At 47.3% G+C, this 25,774-nt stretch overlaps 1 protein-coding gene across 4 annotated transcripts in view; it reads left to right on the forward strand.

Annotated features, from left to right (window-relative positions):
* The window catches only part of TGM2 (transglutaminase 2), a 125,396-nt gene that overhangs the window by 86,087 nt on the left and 13,535 nt on the right, over window positions 1-25,774 (forward strand). For 3 of the 4 annotated variants that reach the window (XR_004255437.1, XR_004255438.1, XM_032217702.1), the window contains exons 4-9: window positions 4,284-4,402; window positions 14,829-14,957; window positions 15,825-16,002; window positions 16,752-16,887; window positions 22,222-22,325; window positions 23,827-24,066. The exons of the other annotated variant lie outside the window; for it this stretch is intronic. Coding sequence is in view for 1 of the 3 variants with exons in the window: in XM_032217702.1 (XP_032073593.1) it covers window positions 4,284-4,402; window positions 14,829-14,957; window positions 15,825-16,002; window positions 16,752-16,887; window positions 22,222-22,325; window positions 23,827-24,066 (906 nt within the window). In the remaining 2 variants the exon portion in view is untranslated. The remainder of the gene's footprint in view (window positions 1-4,283; window positions 4,403-14,828; window positions 14,958-15,824; window positions 16,003-16,751; window positions 16,888-22,221; window positions 22,326-23,826; window positions 24,067-25,774) is intronic. 4 annotated transcript variants of the gene reach the window in all.

Consider the following 25,774-nt stretch of genomic DNA (forward strand, 5'->3'; position numbering starts at 1 on the left):
ATGGAGGGGAAGGGAAGGATTTATACTCCTTGCAGACAATTGCATATAAACCCTTCCCTTCTCCACCATCCAGTCAGAGCTGAAGAAGCTTCTGGGATGAGAAATGAAATGCCTTCAAAAGAAAAAAACAGGAAGTCCAGTTGCCTCTTGAAAAAGCCCCTTTGGGACAACTGTGACCTGGATGACGGGGAATCTCTACAGACTTTTAGCTATGCAATTTGGGATGAAGACCCTTGGAATGGGGTGGGAGCAGGAATGGATTCCCAGAGGGGAAAAATGCAGGCTACAGGAACCATTTGCACCACTCAGGTGACCCTGAGGACACAGGTAGACCTCCAGGTGGCCTCAACGACCCTCTAAAAGGATGCAAATGACCAGCTTTGTCTGCAAGGAGTATAAATCCTTCCCTTCCCCTCCATCCGGTCAGAGCTGAAGAAGCTCCTTGGATGAGAAGTGAAACGCCTTCAAAGAAAAACCAGAAAGTCCAGTGGCCTCATGTAAAAAGCCCCTTTGGGACAACTGTGACATGGATGACGGAGAATCTCTACAGACTTTTAGCTATGCAATTTGGGATGAAGACCCTTGAAATGGTTGTGGAAGTAGGAACGGATTTCCAGAGGGGGGAAAATTGCATACTACAGGAACCATTTGCACCACTCAGGTGACCCTGAGGACACAGGTAGACCTCCAGGTGGCCTCAACGACCCTCTAAAAGGATGCAAATGACCAGCTTTTTCTGCAAGGGGTATAAATCCTTCCATTCCCCTCCATCCAGTCAGAGCCGAAGAAAGTTCTGGGATGAGAAGTGAAACGTTTTCAAAAGGAAAAACCAGAAAGTCCAGTTGCCTCTTGAAAAAAAGTTTGTCCCTTTGGGAGAACCGTGAGCTGGAAGATGGAGACTCTCCATAGACCCCTCCAAGGTCCCTTCCCTCTCTGTTATTCCTTCCTCACTCAACCCCAGAGGGAAAAGAATCACAAAGATTTTCTTTTGGAAGAAAAAAAAATCTAAAACTTTAGGCGAAAGGGACCGGCATCCTCCCCGGCCTCTCTTTCAACAGAGCTTCGTGAAAGGGCGCTTTTCCCATGAATTATTCGTGGCAGCCGAGACCCGAACTCCCAAAGAGGCCGAATGCTGTGCCATCTTTCTCGCTGAGCAAACAAACCCCATGTCGCTGGAATGTGCTGGTGGAGGCAGGCTGGACCGTCCCACCGCGAGATCTAATCGGCCTCTTGCAAAGAGAAAACAAACACGATTAAAATACCTTCCTTGCTTCAAGCCCGGTTTCCCCTTTGGTGAGGACGCCTGCCCCTTACTCCTAGGCTATGAACGCTCGTCCTCCAGAGGGATGGAGTCAAACATTCGGGCCCCTTGTCTGCCTTGTGATTATTTTTCACCTAAAGGCGTGGAGCAGAAAATATTTTCTCCCCAGGTGTGTCTCTTCGGAAGCCAAACATGAGTCAAGGAGAAGAAGAGGGACAAAAAAAAGGAGCTTTTTCTTCTGACTGAGGCTTCCCGAGAGCATGAAGCAAACTCCTCGTCCCGACAAAAACCCCTTTTATTCATTGACTGTGAATTCTGCTCATTCACATCCAGCAAAGTCTTTCGAGGGAGGATTTACAGTCACAGACCTTATCTGGCTTGGAGAGCTGCCAGGCCGAGATCTGCAAAATTTGGCAAGGAGCCTCGGAGAGTCACGAACCAATTAAGCGAACTAATGGTCTCCTGCAAACTCCACTCCCCTGTCGCTCCTCTTTTATTTCCTCTGAGAGGGGCCATTCACCGTCCACCTGTGGCCTCACTCCCAAGTCGCCCCTTGTTCTTTAGCTGTTTCCTTCGTCTGGCCACTCCCCTCATGCGCACACTGGGAACAGGCTCCAGCTGTTCTTCTGCCCCACTGATGTCTGACTCCGAAGGCAGCTGACAGCTGGCATACGGCCCTTGCCCCCTCTCTGCCTCCGACACAGAGACCTCATCAGAGCCTTCCCCAAACTCCAGGACTGGCCCATCTTCCTCCCCAACCTCCTCACTGTCCGAATCTACTGCCAGCCACAACACGTTTTCATAGCAGCGGTCATGCCTTTCGACCAATTTTAATTCTAGCCTTTTCATGCTAACGCTTAATTGTGTTTAATTTAATTAGAATTAAATTAGAGTTCGCACGTTAATTCTAGATGATTTAATTAGAATTAATATTTGGATTCTACTGTTTCATTATTTGATATATTCGACATTAGAATTAATATTTTAATCCTAATGTTCTGTTTTTCTGTCATTCCGGTTTGTTTTTTTTAATGTGTGTACTTCTTGACTTAGGACTGCAATGGAGAACAAAGTTTCCTTTGCTAAGCGATATGGTCGTTGAGTGAATTTTACCCCATCTTACAACCGTTCTTGCCACCGCTGTTAAGTGAATCACTGTGGTTGTTCAGTTAGTAAACTGGTTGTTAAGTGAATCTGGCTTCCCCCATGGACTTTGCTGACCAGAAGGTCGCAAAAGAATCACGTGATCCGGGAGCACTGCAACCGTCATAAATACGAGTCAGTTGCCAAGGGTCTGAATTTTGATTGTGTCCAAGGGAATGCTGCAATGGTCGTAAGTGTGAAAAACGGCCATACATGGCCGTTTTAACTTCCAACAGTCACTTAAACAAATTGCTGTAAGTTGAGGACTTATATTTTATATTTTAGTACGTCATTCTGGACCACCCAGAGTCCCTCTTGGAGGGAGACGGGCAGTTCAGGAAAATAGATACCTATATGGAGTCCAGAGGGGTTGGACTAGAAGACCTCCAAGGTCCCTTCAAAGGCCCAGGGGCGCCAACTCTGGCAGCCTGAAAGGGGAGAGATGAGGCTGGGAGGCTTCCAGGGCCCTCACTGGGCTCATGGCAGGACTTCCTGCTGCTCCCTGGTTGAACCATGTCCTGGTGTCCTGGACTCCACCGGCCTCTGCCCTAAAGGCCGGCCAAAGGAAGGGAAGAGCAATCCCCACTTGGCAGGGCTGGGACTTGGAGGAGCCAATGGGGCCAAGGTCTCCGGGCGGCTCTCCTGGACAGAGGGCAGGAAGAGGGGGCAGGCGCTGGAGGGGCAGAGTTTGGGCAGGAGAAGTTTATTATGGGGGGGTCAAGACAAAGCTAGGGAAGAGCGTCAGGGCTAGGAGGGAGGGGAGTTGGCAGGAAGGAGGAGGAGGAGGAGGAAGACTGGGGGGTCCTTAGGGTCTTTCATGACCGAACTAGGGAACATCATCAGTGCTAGAAAGGAGGGGTTGCAGAGATGATGATGAGGAGGAGAAGGAGGAGGAGGAGGAGGATAACGACGACTGTGGAGTCTTTGGTGTCCTCTGAGCTTGTGTTTTGTCTTGCAAACATTTCATGACCGAACTAGGGAACATCATCAGTGCTAGAAAGGAGGGGTTGCAGAGAGGAGGAGGAGGAGGAGGAGGAGGAGGAGGAGGAGGAGGAGGAGGACGATGACTGTGGAGTCCTTGGTGTCCTCTGAGCTTGTGATTTATCTTGCAAACATCTTCATAGTGGCAAAGATGGTTTGTCATAGAAAGGCCTGAAGGACATCGTCAAAAAAAGTCCAGCTGGAAGCCACGAGGGTGTGATGGAGACTCCACCGTCAGAGTTCAATGGCATCGTTTTAGCTGCCCTCGTGTTTGACCTGCCCTGTGGACACCCCTGGGTCATTATACCTTCTGGGGCCAGGCCGAGGGCTACGAATTGTCCCTTTGTCCAAGTGTCCAAGGACAGCTGAAGTCCGACTGGCTTTCTGAGCTTGGTGGAGAACCTCAAGGGATGATCTCAATCAACCTTGAAAACGCAACCTTCTTTTTTCATATCAGGAGTCCCTTCCATACGCCAGCCGAAGAACCAACCCCACACGATTTTGCTGCAAGGGGATTACTGATAAACTAATCAATTCCCATTATCCTCACCTCCCTGGAGCTTTTCTCAGCTGCTGATAAGAGGGAATCTCTGACAGCAAAGAATGAACAAGCTCTAAATTCAGGAGAAGTCGTCTGTCTTCATTCATTCTTTGCTTCAAGGTGATTTCTTTCAGGTTGCCCGTCTTCTGTGGGGCATCCTTGGGATGTGGGCTGGATTGCCAATTCCCATGATCCTCAACCTGGGGGGTGGGGTGGGGGTGGATGATGGCCAATGTTGTGGAAGACCAACCCCAAGGGGAAGGTGGACATCGAGGTTCTGCAGAAGTTCTCTTGTGTCAGGGCTCCTCTCCGTCCCCAAAACTGCCTCCTTCATCTGAGCTTCCTCTTTTTCAACAGAGGACTCCACCTACATGGAGAACAATGAGGACCGGGTGGAATACGTGTTGACCCAACAAGGCCTGATCTACCAAGGATCGAAGGACTATATCATCCCCATCCCATGGAACTTCGGACAGGTGAGCTGTTCTCTTGGCCCACTATGGGCCTCCCAAAGGTCAGGTGGGGTGGAAGAACTTCAGGTCCCTTCCATGAAATGTGGCCACCTGACAGGACCACACTTTCTGCGGTGGACAATCTTTGGACTTCCCAAAAACTAAAGCTTCCCCCAATGCTGTTAGCCTTCCAGAAGACCATAAAGACCTGGATTTCCACCCAGGAACAAGGCTAGGTGGGAAGGGAGCCCCCAGATGTGTCATTGATGGGACGTTGTGTCTCTGGGATGAGATGTGTGATGTTGTTGTGGGGTTTTCTGGATTTTGTTTATTCCGATTTTGTGAATGATGTGGGAAGCTACCTAGGACTGTTCTGTGCGTAAGAGGAACAGCCTTATAAGCATTCTCAGTCAATCAATCAATATTCTAGGATGGTTAAACACCCCTTATGTATCTTCTCACCCATCTTGAAGGTTGACTACGCCATTTGGGTTTCATTCGGTTGAGGAGGAGGTGAGGGGAAGGAGTAGAAGGGTGTCGGTCTATTTCTCCACAATCTTTTGCTGCTAATGGGGGTAGTTGCTATAACTAGATTTAGATTTAGATTTAGATTTAGATTTATTTTATTTATATGCCGCCCTTTTCCAGGGGGACTCAGGGCGGCGAACAACTCAAAAGGGGAAAGGGGAAACATAAAACACAATACAAATAGTTAAAATAGCCAAGAATCACACAACCACACAGGTCGAGAGGGGAGGGGAACTCATCAACCACAGGCCTGCCGGCAAAGCCAGGTTTTGACGGCTTTTCGGAAGGCCTGGAGAGAGGTGAGCATCCGAATCCCTGCGGGGAGTTCGTTCCATCACTGACTGGGTAACAGTCAGCTGACTGTTATCTGCAGTTCGGTGGTTCAAATCTCACCGGCTCAGGGTTGACTCAGCCTTCCATCCTTCCGAGGTGGATGAAATGAGGATCCAGACTGTGGGGGCGATATGCTGATTCTGTAAACCGCTTAGAGAGGGCTGAAAGCCCTATGAAGCGGTATATAAGTCTAACTGCTATTGCTATAACATCCTGCCTTTTTTAAATATTCCCCAAAATATTTCATTCTTCTAGGAGAGTGTCTGTGTGTGTGCTAACTTTCTACACTTCCAATGCCCTCGTTTATTTCTTTAATCATCTGGTGTACTTGCAAGCTTCCACACCCACCGATTTTGCTTAGTCAGGCGTCTATCAAGGTCACTGCGAGGATGAAGGGCCTGATTCCCCGTCATTATTTCTCTCTCCTTCCTAGCTGGGCCTTTGAGTTCTGCTGGAGTCCACTATTCCGGCTGTGTCTCTAATGACTGGAATTTCCTAAGTATTCATTGCCTTGCTGGTATTTCCTCCCTTGAGTTTGGACTTTAAGATCTTCTTCCAGTCTCTTGATCTGTCCCACTTCTGAGCAGTTCCTTGACTTGATGTTGTCAGTTTGAAGGATGCTCAGATACAAATAACATTTCATGTTCTTCCCCTAGATCATCTTGATTGCTTTAATTTTTAATATTTTTCCCTGTCTGGTGATAAGCATGGTACAGTTTGTCCAGTCCAAACTCCATTGCAATGTCTTGGCTGTACATATATGGACAGTAACAGAATAGCAGAGTTGGAAGGGACCTTGTAGGTCATCTAGTCCAGCCCTCCACCCAAACAGGAGACCCTACCCCATTTCTGACAGATGGCTATCCAGTCTCTTCTTAAAAGCCTCCAGGGATGAAGCTCCCACAACTTCCAAAGGCAACTTCTGTTCCATGGGTTGATTGTTCTCACTGTCAAAAAATTCCTCCTTATTTCTAGGTTGAATCTCTCCTTGATCAGTTTCCACCCATTCTTCCTTCTCTGGCCTTCAAAAGTGCTTTGGAGAATAGCTTGGCCCCTTCCTCTCTGGGGCAGCCCCTCAAATATTGGAAGATGCTCTCCTGTCTCCCCTGGTCCTTCTCTTCCCTAGACTAGCCAGGCCCAGTTCCTGCAACCATTCTTTATATGTTTTAGTCTCCTCTCATCATCCTGGTTGCTCTTCTCTGCACTTTTTCCAGAGTCTCAACATCTTTTTCTATAGTGTGGTGACCAAAACTGGATGCAGGACTCTAGGTGTGTCCTTACTAAGGCTTTATAGAGTGGTGTTAGTACCTCTCTTGATCTTGATTGTATCCCTCTGTTAATGCAACTAAGGATTGCGTTGGCTTTTTTGACAACTGATGCACATGGCTGGCTCCTATTTAGCTGGTTGTCCACTAAGACTCCAAGATTATTAGCAGTTAGACTTATATACCACTTCATAGGGCTTTCAGCCCTCTCTAAGCGGTTTACAGAGTCAGCATATCGCCCCCACAGTCTGGGTCCTCATTTTACCCACCTCGGAAGGATGGAAGGCTGAGTCAACCTTGAGCCGGTGAGATTAGAACTGCTGAACTGCAGATAACAGTCAGCTGAAGTGGCCTGCAGTACTGCACCCTAACCACTGCGCCACCTCGGCTTATGGGAGTTGCTTGGTCAGCTGTCTGACCAAGGTTGCTGCGAGGATGAAGGGCCTGATTCCCCGTCATTATTTCTCTGAGAGATGGACTATAGTCAGGTGGCTCACAAGAGGGAGGGAGTGGAGGTATCTCAGCCCGGATATCCCGTGTGAGAGAAAGAGGCTGAAGACAGCCCCTCCTCGGTAGTTTCCCCGGAGCAGATTGTAGGTGCAGATAGCTGGGTGTTTACTCTGGCACGGTTTTGCCTAAAGGTGTGAACCAATAAAGAACTCCTCGGCAGGGAAGAATCACAGCTTGTCATTCTTGGTTGAAGGCTTGTCAGCTGCCCAGATTCCCATCTTGTGCTGGAACAAAGGCAGAGATTTTCCTGCTTGTTGTGTACCTTGGCAACAGACACCCGCAAGGGTTCGGTCTGCCTGACCTCCCAGTCCAACCTGTGGGGGGGGGCTCTGTCTCAGCCCGTATTTTAAAAGCTGCTAAAATGTTTCTCCAAGCTCTGGAAAGCCACCAGTTTTTCCTACTTAACTGGATCCAGAATCAGGAGATGCAAATTGCATTTCACTTTGTCCCCTGGAGCCTCCTTTTATTAGGGATAGTCGGCTTCCCAAAAAGGAACCCTGCCCCCTCCCCAAGTGAGACCAAGATTGATTGATTGATTGATTGATTGATTGATTTTATTATATTTATATGCCGCCCTTTTCCCCCGAAGGGGACTCAGGGTGGCTCACAACTCAAATCAGGGAAAGGGGGGTACAGACAAAAAATTAAAAAACGACACATAACAATGCATAATTTAAAAACACACAGCAGTCATACCATTCGAGATGGGGACAACAGCTCTTTAGCCCCAGGCCTGTTGGAACAGCCAGGTTTTGAGGGCTTTGCGGAAGGCCTGGAGGGTGGTGAGGGTTCGAATCTCCACGGGGAGCTCGTTCCAGAGGGTCGGAGCAGCCACAGAGAAGGCCCTCCTCCGGGTGGTCGCCAGTCAGCATTGGCCAGCGGATGGGATTCGGAGGAGGCCTAATCTGTGGGATCTAATAGGTCGGGTGGAGGTAATTGGCAGCAGGCGGTCTCTCAAGTACCCAGGTCCAATACCATGAAGGGCTTTATAAGTGACGACTAGCGCCTTGAAGCGTATCCGGAGACCAATAGGCAGCCAGTGCAGCTCGCGGAGGATAGGTGTTACGTGGGTGAACCGAGGTGCACCCACGATCGCTCGCACGGCTGCATTCTGGAAGGTTGTTTCACCAAGGAGCCCAATTCAGGAGTGGATGTTACAAGATGTTCCCTCCGACAGAGAAAGAGAGAGAGCCCGGCGTGTCCAGAGAAATTCCTCTTGTAAAAAAGGTGCATCATCAACTCCCAAAAGACCGTTTGTGCCTCTGGAAGCCTCTCCAAAGGGAGGAGAAGGGACAGATTCATCAACTGGCATTTATAGCCAGTCTGAGGTTTGCAGCAGGAAGTTTAGATGTCCCTGCAGACATTTGGCCCCCGGTCCTGGTTTTCTGGGAGGGCCAGTCGATGGACGAGCCATTTAAAGGCCTGGCTATGATCTCGCCTCTAAATCCCCTCTTAAATTTCATCCCCAGCTCATAAAACAGTCACTGAAAGGTCCTTTCATAGCCAGAGATTATCCTACAAAGGGAGCTTTGCCCTTTATTTATTTTTTCATTCACTCGGGTGGCCTCGCAGTGGAAACGCTGACAGGAGGAGGGAGAGGAGGAGGGGGAGGAGGGGAAGAGGGGGAGAGGGAGAAGAGGGGGAGGAGGAGGGAGAGGAGAGGGAGGGGAGAGGGGGAGAGGGAGAAGAGGAGGAGGAAGAGGAGAGGAAGAGGGAGAAGAGGAGGAGGAAGAGGAGAGGAAGAGGGGGAGTGGGAGAAGAGGAGGAGGAAGAAGAGAGGAAGAGGAGGAGAGGGAGAAGAGGAGGAGGAAGAGGAGGGGAAGAGGGGGAGAGGGAGAAGATGAGGAGGAAGAGGAGAGGAAGAGGGGGAGAGGGAGAAGAGGAGGAGGAAGAGGAAGAGGAGGAGGGAGGAAGTCTTGATTCCCAGAGGCAGGATGGACTTTGAATCACCAGGGAACTGGATGTGGAAGCCTTGAACCTACTTAAGGACAGAAAAATCCCACCAGGCGGAAGGACACTCAAAACTATTTGCATTTGCCCTACAAGGCCTAGACAAATATGTGTTTCCTGAGGATGGATTTCCCTGGAGAGGCTCTGATCTGGGATGCTGGTGGGAAATTCACTCTTTTGTGGAGGAATCCGTGATTCTCAACCTTGGTCATGTGAAGATGGGTGGAGTTCAACTCCCAGAATTCCCCAGCCAGGATACTCCTCCTCCTCCTCCTCCTCCTCCTCCTCCTCCTCCTCCTCTCCCCACTCCTCAGAGAAGATCCATGTTCCGCTCCCAAAGGACCTCACCTGCTGCTGGCACCTGAGGACTTGCCTGGAGGAGAGTTGGGGGCCTGTTTGAACCCTGGTCTCCAGACCTTCAGGAATGGTGTTGGTTCTTCTCCTCCATCCCAAAATGCCTCAAAAGTGCAGACACCCAAAAGAGTAGATGTGCCAAGAGCTCACGTACCGCATGGCAAACTTGGTCTGAACAAGAGATCCATTGTCTCCTGCAGGAAATCCACTTCGCTCTATATCAGTGTTTCTCAACCTTGGCCACTTGAAGATGTCTGGACTTCAACTCTCAGAATTCCCCAGCCAGAGAATGCTGGCTGGGGAATTCTGGGAGTTGAAGTCCGGACATCTTCAAGTGGCCAAGGTTGAGAAACACTGCTCTATATTATCTTTTATCTGTTGGGAACAAAAGGCAGGTGGACTAATATTTTTCTTTCCGGACAAAAGAAAACTTGACTTTGCGCCAGGGAGAACTTGAGGAAGAGCTGGCTTCAAACTGGATCCAGCCAATTGCTCTTCTAATTGGATCCATCAGACCCAGAGAAACCTAATTTTCATTACTGTAGTGAAAGAGTTAAAATATGACTTAGATCAGTGGTTCCCAAACTTGGCAACATTAAGACTTGTGGACTTCAGCTCCCAGAATTCTCCAGCCAGCTGGATCTATAAGCACCTTCTGAGTGAATCCAGTTCAGATCAAATCCTATCGATCTGACTATACCTTAGTCTAGAGGGAACAACAGATCAACAGAGTTGGAAGGGATCTTGGAGGTCTTCTAGTCCAACCCCCTGCTCGAGCAGGAGATTCAGACAAATGGCTGTGCAGTCTCTTCTTAAAAGCCTCCAGGGATGAAGCTCCCACAACTTCTGGAAGGGAGGCATTCCACGGATTAATTGTCCTCCCTGTTAGGAAATTCCTCCTCAGTTCTAAGTTGCTTCTCTCCTTGATTAGTTTCCATCCGTTGCTTCTTGTTCTGCCCTCAGGTGCCTTGGAGAATAGTTTGACTCCCTCTTCTTTGGGGCAACCCCTGAGATATTGGAAGGCTGCTATCATGTCTCCCCTGGTCCTTCTTTTTATCCAACTAAGACATACCCAGTTCCTGCAACCGTTCTTCGTATGTTTTACCCTCCACTCCCCTAATCGTCTTTGTTGCTCTTCTCTGCACTCTTTCTAGAGTCTCCACATCTTTTTTATAATGTGGTGACCAAAACTGGATGCAAATATTCCAAGTGTGACCTTACCAGGGCCTTATAAAGTGGTATTAACCCTTCACGTGATCTTGATTCTCTCCCTCTGTAAATGCAGTTTCCATTCATTGCTTCTTGTCTGGCCTTCTGGAGCTTTGGAGAATATTTATTTATTTATTTTATTTATTAATTAGACTTATATACCGCTTCATAGGGCTTTCAGCCCTCTCTAAGCAGTTTACAGAGTCAGCATATTGCCCCCCACAGTCTGGGTCCTCATTTCACCCACCTCGGAAGGATGGAAGGCTGAGTCAACCTTGAGCCGGTGAGATTTGAACCGCTGAACTGCAGATAGCAGTCAGCTGAAGTGGCCTGCAGTACTGCACCCTAACCACTGCGCCGCCTCGGCTCCTTAATAGATTGTCCCCACTCTTAAACTGTATGTCTAGTTTAATGAAAAGAAGAACTAGGGGAGACATGATAGCAGTGTTCCAATATCTCAGGGGCTGCCCCAAAGAAGAGGGAGTCAAGCTATTCTCCAAGGCACCTGAGGGCAGAACAAGAAGCAATGGGTGGAAACTAATCAAGGAGAGAGGCAACCTAGAACTAAGGAGAAACTTCCTGACAGTTAAAACAATTAACCAGTGGAACAGAAGTTGCCTCCAGAAGTTGTGAATGCCCCAACACTGGAAGTCTTTAAGAAGATGTTGGATAGCCATTTGTCCGAAACGGTATAGGGTTTCCTGCCTAGGCAGGGGGTTGGACTGGAAGACCTCCAAGGTCCCTTCCAACTCTGCTATTCTATTCTATTCTTTGTGATAGCCCTTCAAATCTTGGAAGACTGCTGTAATCCACACGTCTTCACCCTGGACCTTTGACTAGTCAACATTTTTTTCCAAAAGGGCTTGGATGTGACCGAGGACACACTAATTCCGCAGATGACACAAGATTAGGAGGAATGACTAATGCTTCTAGGCGAGACGGAGAAGTTCCGAAATATCGAGGCGGATTTAAGAGGGATCTCAAGCAAAGAGGAGGAAAGTGAAGGCCCACATCTAGAGAGATGTGGGGAAACATGACTTGGCAACCTCATGTGGGAAAAGGGCTGGGCGTCCTTTTTTAATCAGAAGTTGAACCCCAGCCAGCCCTGGGATGCAGCTGCTGAGAAGGCCAGCCCTATTTTTAGATGCATTAACAAGAGCAGAGAGTCCCCCATGTGAGAAGGAATTGTCCTCCTCTACTTCATTGTATTTTCCTTGACTTGGCTTTAGGATTCTGCTTTATTTTTATAGAAACATAAAAACATGGAATCGTGGGGTGGATTCGTCCAACCCCCATGCCCAGGTTTTTATGGCACTCTCAACAAACGTCTATCAAATCCTTGCTTGAGCAACTATTTTGTTTATTTTATATTTTATTTTACTCCTTACCGTATTATTACGGTTACGTTATGTTAGATGGGACGCGGTGGCTCAGTGGCTAAGACGCTGAGCTTGTCGATCAGAAAGGTCGGCAGTTCAGCAGTTCGAATCCCCAAGCGGCGTGTAAAGGAGGGAGCTCCCGTGACTTGTCCCAGCTTCTGCCAACCTAGCAGTTCGAAAGCAGGTAAAAAAATGCAAGCAGAAAAAATAGGAGCCACTTTTGGTGGGAAGGGAACCGCGTTCCGTCCACCTTTGGCGTTGAGTCATGCCGGCCACATGACCACGGAGACGTCTTCGGACAGCGCTGGCTCTTCGGCTTTGAAACGGTGATGAGCACCGCCCCCTAGAGTCGGGAATGACTAGCACATACTATATGTGTGAGGGGAACCTTTACCTTTATGTTATGTTATATTATGTTGTGTTGTGTTTATGTTTGTGTTGTTATTTTTACCGCAGCCTTTGTTCAGGGGTGTTGTTTGTGGCAACCTCTTTGTCTGGCTAACTTCCATTAGGACTTGAAGCTACTTCGATGCCCCTACACAATAGGTGGCTCTTTGATCAATAGCATCCTCTCGGCCTCCATCCTGGAACCCAGAATCTGGAAGGAAGGGACCTTGGAGGTCCTCTAACCCAACCCCCTTTCCGAGGCAAGAGTTCCATATACCACCCCAATCCAAAGGATCTCCAAGTCTGTATCTGGAACTCTCCAGGGATGGAGCACCCACAACATCTCGACTTTCTTGAACAAAGTTTGGGGACATCCTTGCTCAGGGTTACAAGACTCCAAGACTTGGAGAGATAAGCAGAGTGTGCCAAGATCTCCTACAGAGTTGGCACCTCCTGCCTTCCCTCAGTCTGTGGGGCGGGGGGGGGGGATTCTGGGGAAGTGCCTCCGTTCCTGGCAATGTTTTTGGGCTTCGTGGCCAGGAGGGGATTTGGGGTTGAGATTGGGTGGGTCTTCCAGGTAAATTCCAAGTGACTGAAAACAAAAGGCATCTTGTTGTGGCTAATGGCTTACAAATTGCCAAATATTTGACGAGTTCCATCCTGTCCCTCCGGAGGCGCCATTGAAGCCTGTCTGAGGGGAGAACATCCGTCATCCTGAGCACACAAAGGGCTTACAAGAAAATGTATATTTTAGGTGTAGCCTTGGCTGCCCTCGCTCTGAGCCCTGCCTAGAAAAGCAGAGAATTAGAGAGAAAAAGGTTGGCTTGATAGATATACAGACAGATATAAATCCCACTTACAAAGCTGAGGCAAGCAGAACAACAGAGCTGGAAGGGACCTTGGAGGTCTTCTAGTCCAACCCCCTGCTCAAGCAGGGAACACTATACCATTCTGGGCAAGGGCCTCTCCAGTCTCTTCTTAAGAACCTCCAGTAATGGAGCACCTACAACATCTGGTGGCAAGCAGTTCCACTGGTTAATTGTCCTCACTATTAGGAAGTTTCTCCTTACTTCCAGGTTGATTCTCTCCTTAATGAGTTTCTATCCGTTGCTTCCTGTCCTGCCTTCAGATGCTTTGGAGAATAGCTTGACTCCTTCTTTGGTGCAGCCCCTCAAATAAATTTAACAAATAAACAAATACTAAATAGTAATTTTTACTTATTTATTTATTAGATATACATAAGGGTCAAATAAATTTAACAAATAAATAAATACTAAATAGCCATTTTTTATTTATTTATTAGATATAGATAAGTGTCAAATACATTTAACAAATAAATACTAAATAGTAATTGCTATTTATTTATTAGATATAGATAGGCAGGAAATAAATTTAACAAATAAATACTGAATAGCAATTTTTATTTATTTATTAGATTTAGATTTATTTAGATTGAGATAAATTTAACAAATAAATTGATTTACATAAATTTAAATAAATAAATACTAAATAGCAATTTATATATATATTTTTAGATATAGATAGTGGCAAATAAATTTAATAAATACATAAATAAATACTCAATAGCCATTTTTATTTATTTATTTATTAGATATGGATATGTGGCAAATAAATTTAACAAATAAATAAATACTAAATAGCCATTTTTATTTATTTATTAGATATAGATAAGTGTCAAATACATTTAACAAATTAAATACTAAATAGTAATTGCTATTTATTTATTAGATATAGATAGGCAGGAAATAAATTGAACGAATAAATACTGAATAGCAGTTTTTATTTATTTATTAGATTTAGATTTATTTAGATTGAGATAAATTTAACAAATAAATTGATTTAGATAAATTTAACAAATAAATAAACACTAAATAGCAATTTGTATTTATTTATTAGATATAGATAGTGGCAAATAAATTTAATAAATACATAAATACTGAATAGCCATTTTTATTTATTTATTAGATATAGATAGGCGGCAAATAAATTTAACGAACGAATAAATATTGAACGGCAAATTTTATTTATTTGTTGGATTTATTTGACACCCATCTGCCCTTGAGGGGACTCTGAGCGGCTTACAACCTTAAAATAAAAGCTATAGGACTGTAACCCATAAATATTTCTAAAAACAATAAAATGGATTTACAAGCGATAGTAAGATTACAGTTTTGAAAGGGGGAAAGAGGGAGCAGGATGCGGAGGGGTGGAGTGGGAAATAAATAGACCACGACTTGCCCCTGCTTGAAGGAGATCCGTGGTGGGCAGGAAGGCCATCTTCTGGGGCCAAAGCTCCTGAGGTCTCCAGGCGCTGGGCACTGTCCACCAGAACGAGGCAGAGGACTCATGGCCATGGTTCCTCCTTGTTCTCTGGCTATCGAGGGTTTAGCCACAAGGTAAAGACTCCATTGATGCATTGGTGACTGGCTAAGGACCAAGAAACCACCAGATGTTTCTGTTGAAGGCCACCAGCTCCATCTCACGTCTCTCATCTTCTTGTCTCCCCCGAAATAGTTTGAAGAGGACATTTTGGACATCTGCTTGCAGTTGCTGGACACCAACCCCAAGTTCCTCCTCAATCAAGACAAGGACTGTTCTCGACGCAACAGCCCCGTCTACATCAGCAGGGTGGTGAGCGCCATGGTAAGACCACCACACGGACCTCTGCCCTGCCCTAAAGGAGAAGGGACAGAGTGGGTTTCTCGGCCAGGTTGGACTAGCCATTTCTTGACAGAGGAAGACCAAATCCAAAAAGATCTTCCCACCTTTTCTGATTTTGCTGAAATCAACTCCTGCGTTGAAATCAACAAGGTTTAAAATGTTATCCAAGATCCAACAAGGTGGAACTATTTTGTAAACTTGATTTATGGCAAACTTGTGTTGAGGGGTCCTTGGTGCTCTCTGCCCTTGGTTGTTTTCTTGCAGACATTTCGTTACCAAACTAGGGAACATCATCAGTGCTAGAAGGGAGTGGGGTTTGTGGAGAGGAGGAGGAGGAGGAGGAAGAGGAGGAGGAGGAGGAGGAGGAGGAAGAAGAAGACGAAGAAGAGGAGGAGGAAGAAGAAGAAGACGAAGAGTCCTATGGGGTCCTTGGTGCTCTCTGCCCTTGGTTGTTTTCTTGCAGACATTTCGTTACCAAACTAGGGAACATCACCAGTGGTAGAAGGGAGTGGGGTTTGTGGAGAGGAGGAGGAGGAGGAGGAGGAGGAGGAGGAGGAGGAGGAGGAGGAGGAGGAGGAGGAGGACAGGGAGGTCCTGGACGCTGAGCTTGGTTGTTTTCTTGCAGACATTTCTTTACCAAACTAGGGAACATCATCAGTGCTGGAAGGGAGGGAGGTTTGTTGTCAATTTACCATACTCCCTACCAGAACTGATCTAGGCCTACAAGAAAAACTTCTAAGCTCAGAGAACACCAAGGACCTCTCAGTTCAACCCTGAGTTCCAAATGTTTTTCTTTCTCTGTTGAAACTTGTGTTGTTTCACACCGAGCCGTTGCTTCCCCGGCTGCAGGTCAACTGCAACGATGACAAAGGGGTCCTTTTCGGACGCTGGGACAACCGCTATGCCGATGGGATCAGCCCCACGACCTGGAGTGGGAGTGTGGACATTCTACGGAGGTGGCAGAAGTACGGATGCCAGCCGGTTCGATACGGGCAATGCTGGGTCTTCGCCGCAGTGGCCTGCACAGGTGAGAATCCATGACAGGTCGAGACGCTGCCCAGGTGGTCACCATCACGATGGTAACAGCTGAGAAGTTCCAGAGGTGTCCCAAAGCTGCTTTTCCCAAACGTCAACAGGACTTTCTTGGGTTTTTTTATTTGATAACATTTCGCTTCTCACCCAAGAATCTAGCGGGGAGGGAAGGATTTATATTCCTTGTAGACTGTTGGTCATTTGAATTATTTTAGAGAGTCGTTGAGGCCACCTGGAGGTTTATCTGTGTCCTCAGGGTCATCTGAGTGGTGCAAATGGATGTGGAGCCTTCTTCAGATCTGCACATGTCTCACTGGCATTGAAAAACGAAACATCCAGACAAAAACCGAGCAATGTGGTATAGGCAATACAATGCAGTGAGCCGTGTGTAGATCGGTACATTGGGGGAAACAAAACAACCACTTCACAAAGGCATGGAGCAACATAGGAGAACAAACCCATCAGGACATGCGCAGGTGGGCAGGGCGCATTGCATTGTGGGTGCAAGGCAAGTACAGGCACAATTGTGGCAGAAGTTTAGAAAAAGGTTCGATCAAAACCTTCTGGGGGCACCGAGACCAAAGCCGCGTGTTGGGTGCAGGAAAGAGGCTTCCACAGGCAGGGAGGCCAATGTCAGTTGACAACCAGACATTTCCTCCGGCTTCCCAGAGGGAGGCTGGGGTTCTCCTGTCAGGGGGCCGGAGAGACGCTGAACGGGGTGTTTTCTTCTCCCCGCTTGCCCAGTGCTCCGCTGCCTCGGGATCCCGACTCGCGTGGTGACCAACTATAACTCCGCCCACGACACCAACGGGAACTTGACCATCGAGCAATATTTGGACGAGAACGGGAAGCTGCAGAAGGGCAACCGGGAGCTCATCTGGTGAGTGACGGGAGGGAGTGGGAAGGGCGGCAGGGCTCCTCCTCTAGTCCAACTGCACTCCCTACTGGCACTGATGATGTTCCCTAGTTGGGTCATAAAATGTCTGCAAGGAAATAACCAGGCTCAGAGATCACCAAGGACTGCACAGTCCTCCTTCCTTCCTTCCTTCCTTCCTTCCTTCCTTCCTTCCTTCCTTCCTTCCTTCCTTCCCTCCCTCCTCCTCTTCTTCACTCCCTTCTGGCACTGATGATGTTCCCTAGTTGGGTAATGAAACGTCTGCAAGAAAACAACCTCCAATCCTTTGACTGGCTAGCAAATACTAACACTCTCAACTACCGCAAGGCTAACACAACTCCTTCCCCCCCCCCCACACACACACAATCCTAAGTCCTAAAACTCATCCTTTTCTGCGGAAAGCCAGCCTTACAAGCTGCCCCCACATTTCAGGACACGGAGCTGCTGGCCTCGCCTGCATAACTCCCTCCGTCCCGTCTGCACCGCGGGCGAGATGGGGTGACTCAGCGCTGGGACACCCCCCCTTTCCTGCCCCTCCCTCTGCTCACTTCCTCTCCCCCTTTCCTTCCTCCTCCCCCCCCCAAGGTTTTGCAGCTTCACCCTTGACCTCAGCACCCTGTTTGCTCAAGGACCCCGCTAACACGGGCAAAGGCCGTCAATGGGACCCCCAGCCGGAACACAGAAAAGCCTTAATCTTGTTTTTTCAGGCAGCCTGATTGCTAATCTCCCAGTCCGTCCTTTTCAATTTCTCCTTCGTGAGTTGTGTAAGGGGGAGGATTTGCTCTTCCTTCCCTAAGCAAAAGGCTCCGTTTCCAATTTATTTCTTTATTTGGGTTTTGCCTTTTTCTCATGGGTGGGTGGGGTGGTTTCTCTTCCCCAAACTGCCTCTTACCAGCACGATGCTTCCCCAGCCACAGAAGGGCCGTCACCCTCCCAGATAACGTCCTTTTGCTCTGAGGTTTTCTAAGGAAATTTCAGGGCTTCTCGGAAATCAGTACCGTTATTATTATTACTATTTTTATTTTTGTAATATAAGACACCTCAGGCGAAGCAGAGAGCTGGGACTTCCCCAAGGGAGGCCTCTGGCTCTGATGTTTGGTGTTCGTTTGTTTATAAGCAGTCCTCGACTTAGGACGGCAGTTGAGCCCAAAATTTCCATGGCAGTTTTTAAGTCAGGTTTGCCCCCTTTCACAACCTTTCTTGCCGCCGCTGTTAAGTGAATCGCTGCCGTTGTTCATTGAGTCACCCGCTTGTTAACCGGATCTGATTTCCTCGTGGACTTTGCGTGTCAGAAGGCCGCAAACTGGGACCACGCGTCCCTAGGACACGGCGGCCGTCATAAATACGGGTCAGTTGCCAAGCATTTCGATTTGGATCATGTGACCACGGAAATACTGCAATGGTCGTAAGCGTGAAAAACGGTCGTGAGTCACTGTTTTCAGTGGCGTTGTAACGCTGGTCACTACATGAATGGCTGTAAGTCATCAACTCTTATACAGTTGCAAGAAAAAGTATGTGAACCCCTTGGGATTACGTGGAGTTTTGCATGAATTGGTCACAAAATGTGCTCTGGACTTCATCTAAGTCACAACAATAGACAAACACCGTCTGCTGAACATAATACTACACAAACATTAGATGTTGCCATGGTTTAATTGCACATAACATGTAAACATTCACAGGGAGGAAAAAGTATGTGAACCCTTGGTCTTAATAACTGGTTGACCCTCCTTTGGCAGCAATAACCTCAACCAAACGTTTCCTGTAGTTGCAGATCAGACCTGCACAATGATCTGGAGTAATTTTGGACCACTCCTCTTCACAAAACTGTTTTAGTGTAGCAATATTCTTGGGATGTCTGGTGTGAATGGCTCTCTTAAATTCATGCCACAGCATTTCAATCGGGTTGAGGTCAGGACTCTGACTGGGCCACTCCAGAGGGCGTATTCTGTGCTGTTGAAGCTATTTTTGTGTTGATGTACTTGTATGCTTTGGGTCATTGTCCTGTTGCATCACCCATCCCCTGCGGAGCTTCAGTTGGCAGACAGATGTGCGATTTCTCCGCGGGTCGCCCATGAGGCCAATGATGAAGGAAGACTCAGAGGCAGGTCTTCTCTCGGGATGAGCCGACCCAGAACAGAGTCCGGAGGCCTCTTTTATTGAGCATACACAAGGAAAGGGTGGAGTCACCCTTTCCTTGTGTAGGTGGCGCCAAGGTGGCGCAGTGGTTAAATGCAGCACTGCAGGCTACTGCTAGATCAGCAGTTCAGCGGTTCAAATCTCACCGGCTCAGGGTTGACTCAGCCTTCCATCCTTCCGAGGTGGGTAAAATGAGGACCCAGATTGTTGGGGGCAATATGCTGACTCTCTGTAAACCGCTTAGAGAGGCCTGAAAGGCCTATGAAGCGGTATATAAGTCTACTGCTATTGCTATTGTCACGTGGTCTATGTGGACCAATCATGGTTGTACCAGTCTATGGTATATGGTAACTCATTCACTTCCATGTAGACCTCTGAACCTAGAGAATGCCCATAGTCAGCAAATAAATCTTTTACTAGCATGCAAACTTCTGACCCCTAGTTGATACTGCAGAGTCAGCACGCAAACTTTTGACCCCTAGTTAGTGCTGAGAGTTAACCAGTTGTGACCTCTGACCTACTTAGTGCTTAGAGTTAAGAGTTTGTGACTTCTGCCCTACTTAATGCTTCAGAGTCAGCAGTTTGTATTACTGATCTTATGGTAAATGATTACTGCTGTTGTATACAGAGCCGAGGTGCCGCAGTGGCTAGGGTGCAGCACTGCAGGCCACTTTAGCTGACTGTTATCTGCAGTTCGGCGGTTCAAATCTCACCGGCTCAGGGTTGACTCAGCCTTCCATCCTTCCGAGGTGGGTGAAATGAGGACCCAGACTGTGGGGGCGATATGCTGACTCTGTAAACCGCTTAGAGAGGGCTGGAAGCCCTATGAAGCGGTATATAAGTCTAACTGCTATTGCTATTGCTATTGCTATTGCTATTGCTATTGCTATACGTGTTCCAGCATAGCTATGCATGCCTACACTTATGTTACAACACAGATGGCCGTACGTTTTCCTGCAAAATGTCTTGATAAACTCTGGAATTCATTTCCCCATCAATGACAACAATCCGTCCAGGCTCTGAGGCAGCAAAGCAGCCCCAAACCATGATGCTCCCTCCGCCATGTTTTTACAGTGGGGATGAGGTTTTGATGTTGGTGTGCTGTGCCTTTTTTTCTCCACACATAGTGTTGTGTGTTTTTCCCAAACAACTCAATTTCGGTTTCATCTGCCCACAGTATATTTTGCCAGTAGTGCTGTGGAAGATCCAGGTGCTCTTTTGCAAACTTCAGACGTGCTGCAATATTTATTTATTTTTTTGGACAGCAATGGCTTTCTCCGTGGTGTCCTCCCATGTACTCCATTCTTGTTTAATGTTTTCCTTATTGTAGATGTGTCTACAATGGAGGGAGGGAGGGGTATACATTAGGCTAGACAAGAATTTGGTGGTAAACTAGAACTATTTTGACACAGAAAAAATTGTACTCCGATGTCTTACTGATTGAAGAATGATGAAATGTTTGTTTTAAAAGAAAATAAAACTTTTGAAACACTTTAAAAAAAAAGAGTTGGGAAATAGGAAAGAGATCCACACATCACGATCATCTTGCCCAGATCCTGCCGTAACTTGCGTCATTGGCCGAATGACCTCATGGAGGGTGGGAGGTGCCATGACCACCCTTGACCCTTCCAGAGGCTTTGATCCTCTTGGTCTGGATCATTGACCGGCTTAATTGAGCTTTGCAGTATCCTGGCCAGAGGTTGGTGGGAACCTGGGACTTCTCCAGTCGCAACGGGAAGCGAAGGCTCTTTCCTAACCAGGACAATCTGGAGCTCCTCGCGTGGCCACAACCTCCACCGCCTCCCAAATTGTGCAATTCACGATCACGATTATTATTATGATGGTTGATTGCAGCATCAGACAGATGTTCAGACCAGATTTGTCATTTTTGTCCAGCTGTGAAGGACTCCGGGCAGACAGATGTGGCTGTTTGGCCGGGATAGATATAATACAGGAGTGGGTCGCAGCCAGCATTACAGCTGGTTCGCTGTGAGTGCCATTTTGCGCATGCACATGCAGGGCATGCGTTATGCGCGTGTGCGCAATTGCTGAGAAACTGTTCTCCACATGTGCAGAACATTAAAAACAGAGTAAAAACCATGCCGGCAACAGGGAACCGGTTCAGGGGCGTGGCCAGCCTGCTGTCCCTACCAGTTCGGCAACACAATTTTCCGTTACCAACCCTCCTCTCATGTAACGTCACAGGATGTGAGCTGTTCCAAGTCAAGCTGCCTTTTGCAATTGACCGATGGTAATTGGGTCAATGCCGATGTTGTTGTTGTTGTTGTTGTTGTTGTCTTTGTTTGTTGCATAGCCGGCTGGATGCTCAGACTGGATTTGGCAGCTTTGTCCACCTCTTGAGTGCTTCCCAAGGACCTGCGATAGTCAGATGTGGTCATTTGGCGATGTTAGATGCAGAAGATAAGCCGCTCTGAGTACAGCTGCCTTTTGCAATTGACTAATAGGGATTTTTTCAATGCCGCTGGTATTCAAGATATGCTCCAGATCAGTGGTGAAATCTATTTTTTTTTTGCCACCGGTTCTGTGGGCGTGGCTTGGTGGTGGTGGTGTCATGTGACTGGGTGGGCATGGCCAACTTTTTTCACTTTTCAAAGCACTTTTTTCCTACCTATTTGCCCGAATCGGCAGGAAAAAAATGCTTTAAAAAGTGAGGGGGAAAGTTTCCGACAGTCACGTGAATCAGCTGTGAGCCGAACATTTGTCGGAACCTTCCCCCCCCACACACACACTTTATAAAGGATACTTTACTACTGGTTCTGGTGAACTGGTAGCATTTCACCCCTGCTCCAGATGTTTTAGGATTGCATCCAAGGCACCTCTCCCTATTGGCTCCCCCTTTGCTTTCTTTTTCCACAGTCATTAATTATAGAGGATTATGTTTGCAACACACAAACACCTTTCCCAGCAGTGGTTCAAGATTTGCTCCCTGTGGTTGCTCAGCCAAGGGCCCTGAGTCAGGTAGACCATTTTGTTACCGCGGGTCTACCTTGTCTACCTACTACCTTGTTCTGGAGAATGTGCAATGAATCCAGGCCTCCTATCCCTGGGAGCCCAGTGGACATTTCCATCCTGTATAACCTCAGAAGGAATGTGGAGGAGGAGGAGGCTGTGCCTGGATCTCCTCAATTGTTCTTTCTCCTTTTCTTCTCCTTGACCCAGGAATTATCATTGCTGGGTGGAATGTTGGATGGCCCGTCCAGACCTTCCCAGCGGCTATGACGGATGGCAGGCCTTGGACCCAACTCCGCAGGAAAAGAGTGAAGGTGAGCGATGGAGAGGTTGTGCTACCAGGTCTCCCCCGAAAGGCTAAGGGAGGGTCTGGGATGGACCTGCCACGTCCACACTTGGAACACGGCATCCAGCCCTGATGTCAAAAAAGATGGGTGGGACTCTGGAAAGAGTGCAGGGAAGAGCAACAAAGATGATCAGGGGACTGGAGGATAACAATGAATGAAGAACGGTGGCAGGAATTGGGAATGTCTAGCTTAATGAAAGGAGAATAACAGAATAACAGAGATGGAAGAGACCTTTTAGGGCATCTAGTCCAATGAAACAGGAGACTTTACACATCATTTCTGACCAATCTCTTCTTGGAAGCCTCCAGTGATGAAGCTCCCACAACCTCCGAGGGCAACTTCTCTTCCATGGGTGGATTGTTCTCACTGTCAGAAATTTCCTCCTTATTTCCAGGTTGAATCTCTCCTGGATTAGTTTCCATCCATTGTTCCTTCTCTGGCCTTCGGGTGCTTCGGAGAATAAATTAACCCCTACCCCATCCCACCCTCTTCTTTGTGGCAGCCCCTGAGATATTGGAAGATGCTCTCCTGTCTCCCCTGGTCCTTTTCTTCCCTAGACCAGCCAGGCCCAGTTCCTGCACCCATCCATCGTATGTTTGAGCCTCCAGTCCCTTCATCATCCTGGTTGCTCATCTCTGCACTCTTTCCAGAGTCTCCACATCTTTTTTTATAGTGGGGTGACCTGATAGCAGTGTTCCAATTTTCCAAGGGTTTCCACAAGAGCAGGTAAATCTATTCTCCAAAGCACTTGAAGGCACGACAAGACAGAACATATGGAAACTAATCAAGGAGAGAAGAAACCTAGAATTAAGGAGAAACTTCCTAACAGTGAGGACAATTAACCAGTGGAACAGCTTAAGTTGCATTAATAGAGGGATACAATCAAGATCAAAGGAGGTACTAATACCACTCTACAAAGCCTTAGTAAGGCCACACCTAGAATCCTGCATCCCGTTTTGGTCACCACACTATAAAAAAGAGGTTGAGACTCTGGAAAGAGTGCAGAGAAGAGCAACCAGGATGATGAGGGGACTGGAGGCTCAAATATACGCAGAACGGTTGCAGGAACTGGGCCTGGCTAGTCTAGGGAAGAGAAGGACCAGGAGAGACATGATATAGCAGTGTTCCAATATTTGAGGGGCTGCCACCGAGAAGAGGAAGGGGATGAATCTATTCTCCAAAGCACTTTTGAAGGCCAGAGAAGGAACAATGGATGGAAACTGACCAAGGAGAGATTCAACCTGGAAATAAGGAGGAATTTTTTGACAGTGACAACAATCAACCCATGGAACAGAAGTTGCCTTCGGAAGTTGTGGGAGCTTCATCTCTGGAGGCTTTCAAGAAGACACTGGACTGCCATCTATCGGAAATATTGTAGGGTCTCCTGCTTGGGTTGGGGGGCTGGACTTGATGCCGCCAAGGTCCCTTCCAACCCTCTTCTTCCATGTCCTATGTGCTCCCTCCGCAGGAGTCTACTGCTGTGGGCCAACTCCGGTGAAAGCCGTCAAGGATGGACAGCTGGACTTCAAGTACGATGTGAAGTTCGTCTTTGCTGAGGTCAACGCCGAAGTGGCCTACCTGATGCTTCAGAGCGACATGTCCCGCAAGAAGACCATACACCCCACCTTTGTGGGCAAGAACATCAGCACCAAGAGCGTGGGGAAGGACACCAAGGAAGACATCACCCACACCTACAAGCACCAGGAAGGTACTCAGAGGGGCCGTGGGAAAACTGGGCGGGCACCCTTGAGCTCCTCCTGGCAGGAAATACGCCGTAATTGAGCCGGGAACTACAATCATAACTCATGCCAACCCTTAAGTGGATTCCCACTTGACCTTTGGGTGGGGGTCGTTTAACTAAAGCATGGTCCTTAAGTGAAGGCAGCCGTCATTAAGCAAATCCATTTGTCCACCATAGCTGTATTCCCCCCTCACCCCCCGCTTTTGTTTTGCTGGAAACCAAGGCCAGATTCTGGCAAAAACATTAATTGCAGTCACCAGAAACAGGCGTAAGTGCCGGTCAGTTGCATATCACCGTGGGAACGATCATGAGACCTTTGAATCTGCCTGCTTTCAATGTTGCCCTGAAGAGATCCGTTGTAACTTTGAATCGGTGCTAAAGAATCAGTCGTAAATTGAGCACCACTTGTTAACTGTCATGGGAATGTTTAATGGAAGCCCAAATTTTAAGACGTGTGGACTTTTAACTCTCAGGAGTTGAAGTCCACACATCTTAAAGTCTCTGAGGCTGAGAAACATGGGTCTAGTAGTGCTTTTGTTCCATGTTTTGCATATCCCTCCATCAGTTGGCCATTCGGAGCTTCTAAGCATGTGCAGAGTTCTAATAAAGGAGAATATTTGTTGCTCAGGGTTGAAACGCAGCAATGACATTAAAGCCAATCCTGGACTTTTTTTTTTTTTTTGATGTCTAATATTTTATTGCATAATATTTTTTATTTCTGTTTCATTCTATACAATCAGATGTTTACTGTGCATAACCAGGGCATATAACATTGAGTAATAACCACAACCCTCACTTATATAGAAAATGCCCCCTACAATACAAACCCAATATACCACCTTGGCCCACCATACACCCTCTTTCATCCCCCTCCCAACTTTCATTCTTCCTTCTCTCATACCCCTCTACACCTACTTCCCCTCCCCCTCTATCTAACCCTGACCCTATCACTCCCTCTCTTCATCCATTCCCTCCCTTCCTTCTCCTCCTCCTCTCTCTCACCCTCTCCACCCTCCTTCTTCTCACTCAGCTCCTCCCTTCGGTATACTTCTGTTACCTTCCAATATATTCGGTTTGTTCTGTTTTGACACTAACATTAAAAAGCCACAGTATACAAGTGCAATCATGTACCTTAAAGTTTAACACATACTATGTTTCCCCCCTCCCCCCTCCCCCTAGATCCCCACCTCCCTTCCCTTCCCCCCCCCCCCCCGACTTCCCAGAGCCCATACATGGTATAACTTTTTGACAATCACAGTCTAAAATATCTCTACATTGATCTCAGCTTCTTATTGTTACCCAAATTTTAAACAGTTTGAGTTCTTACTGATGCTAAGCATAAGCTATCTGGAGTTTCTTAATCCCATGTTTACTTTGTATATAATCAATCCATTTTTTCCAGTCTCGTTTATATCTCTCGCTTGAATGTTCTTTGAGATATGCTGAAATTTTTGCCATTTCGGCTAAGTTTGTAACTTTCAGAGTCCATTCTTGGATTGTAGGCAAGTCTTTCTTCTTCCAGTATTGCGCCACCAAGAGTCTTGCTGCCGTTATTAAGTACAGAACCAAATTAATCTCTGCTGCTGTAAAGTCAGTACATATACCTAGTAAAAACAACTGAGGGGTGAATTTTATCCTTCTTTTGAAGATATTTTGCAGGATCCACCATATTTTT

Source organism: Thamnophis elegans, chromosome 5 (assembly GCF_009769535.1).
Source record: "Thamnophis elegans isolate rThaEle1 chromosome 5, rThaEle1.pri, whole genome shotgun sequence".
Classification (NCBI taxonomy): Eukaryota; Metazoa; Chordata; class Lepidosauria; order Squamata; family Colubridae; genus Thamnophis; species Thamnophis elegans.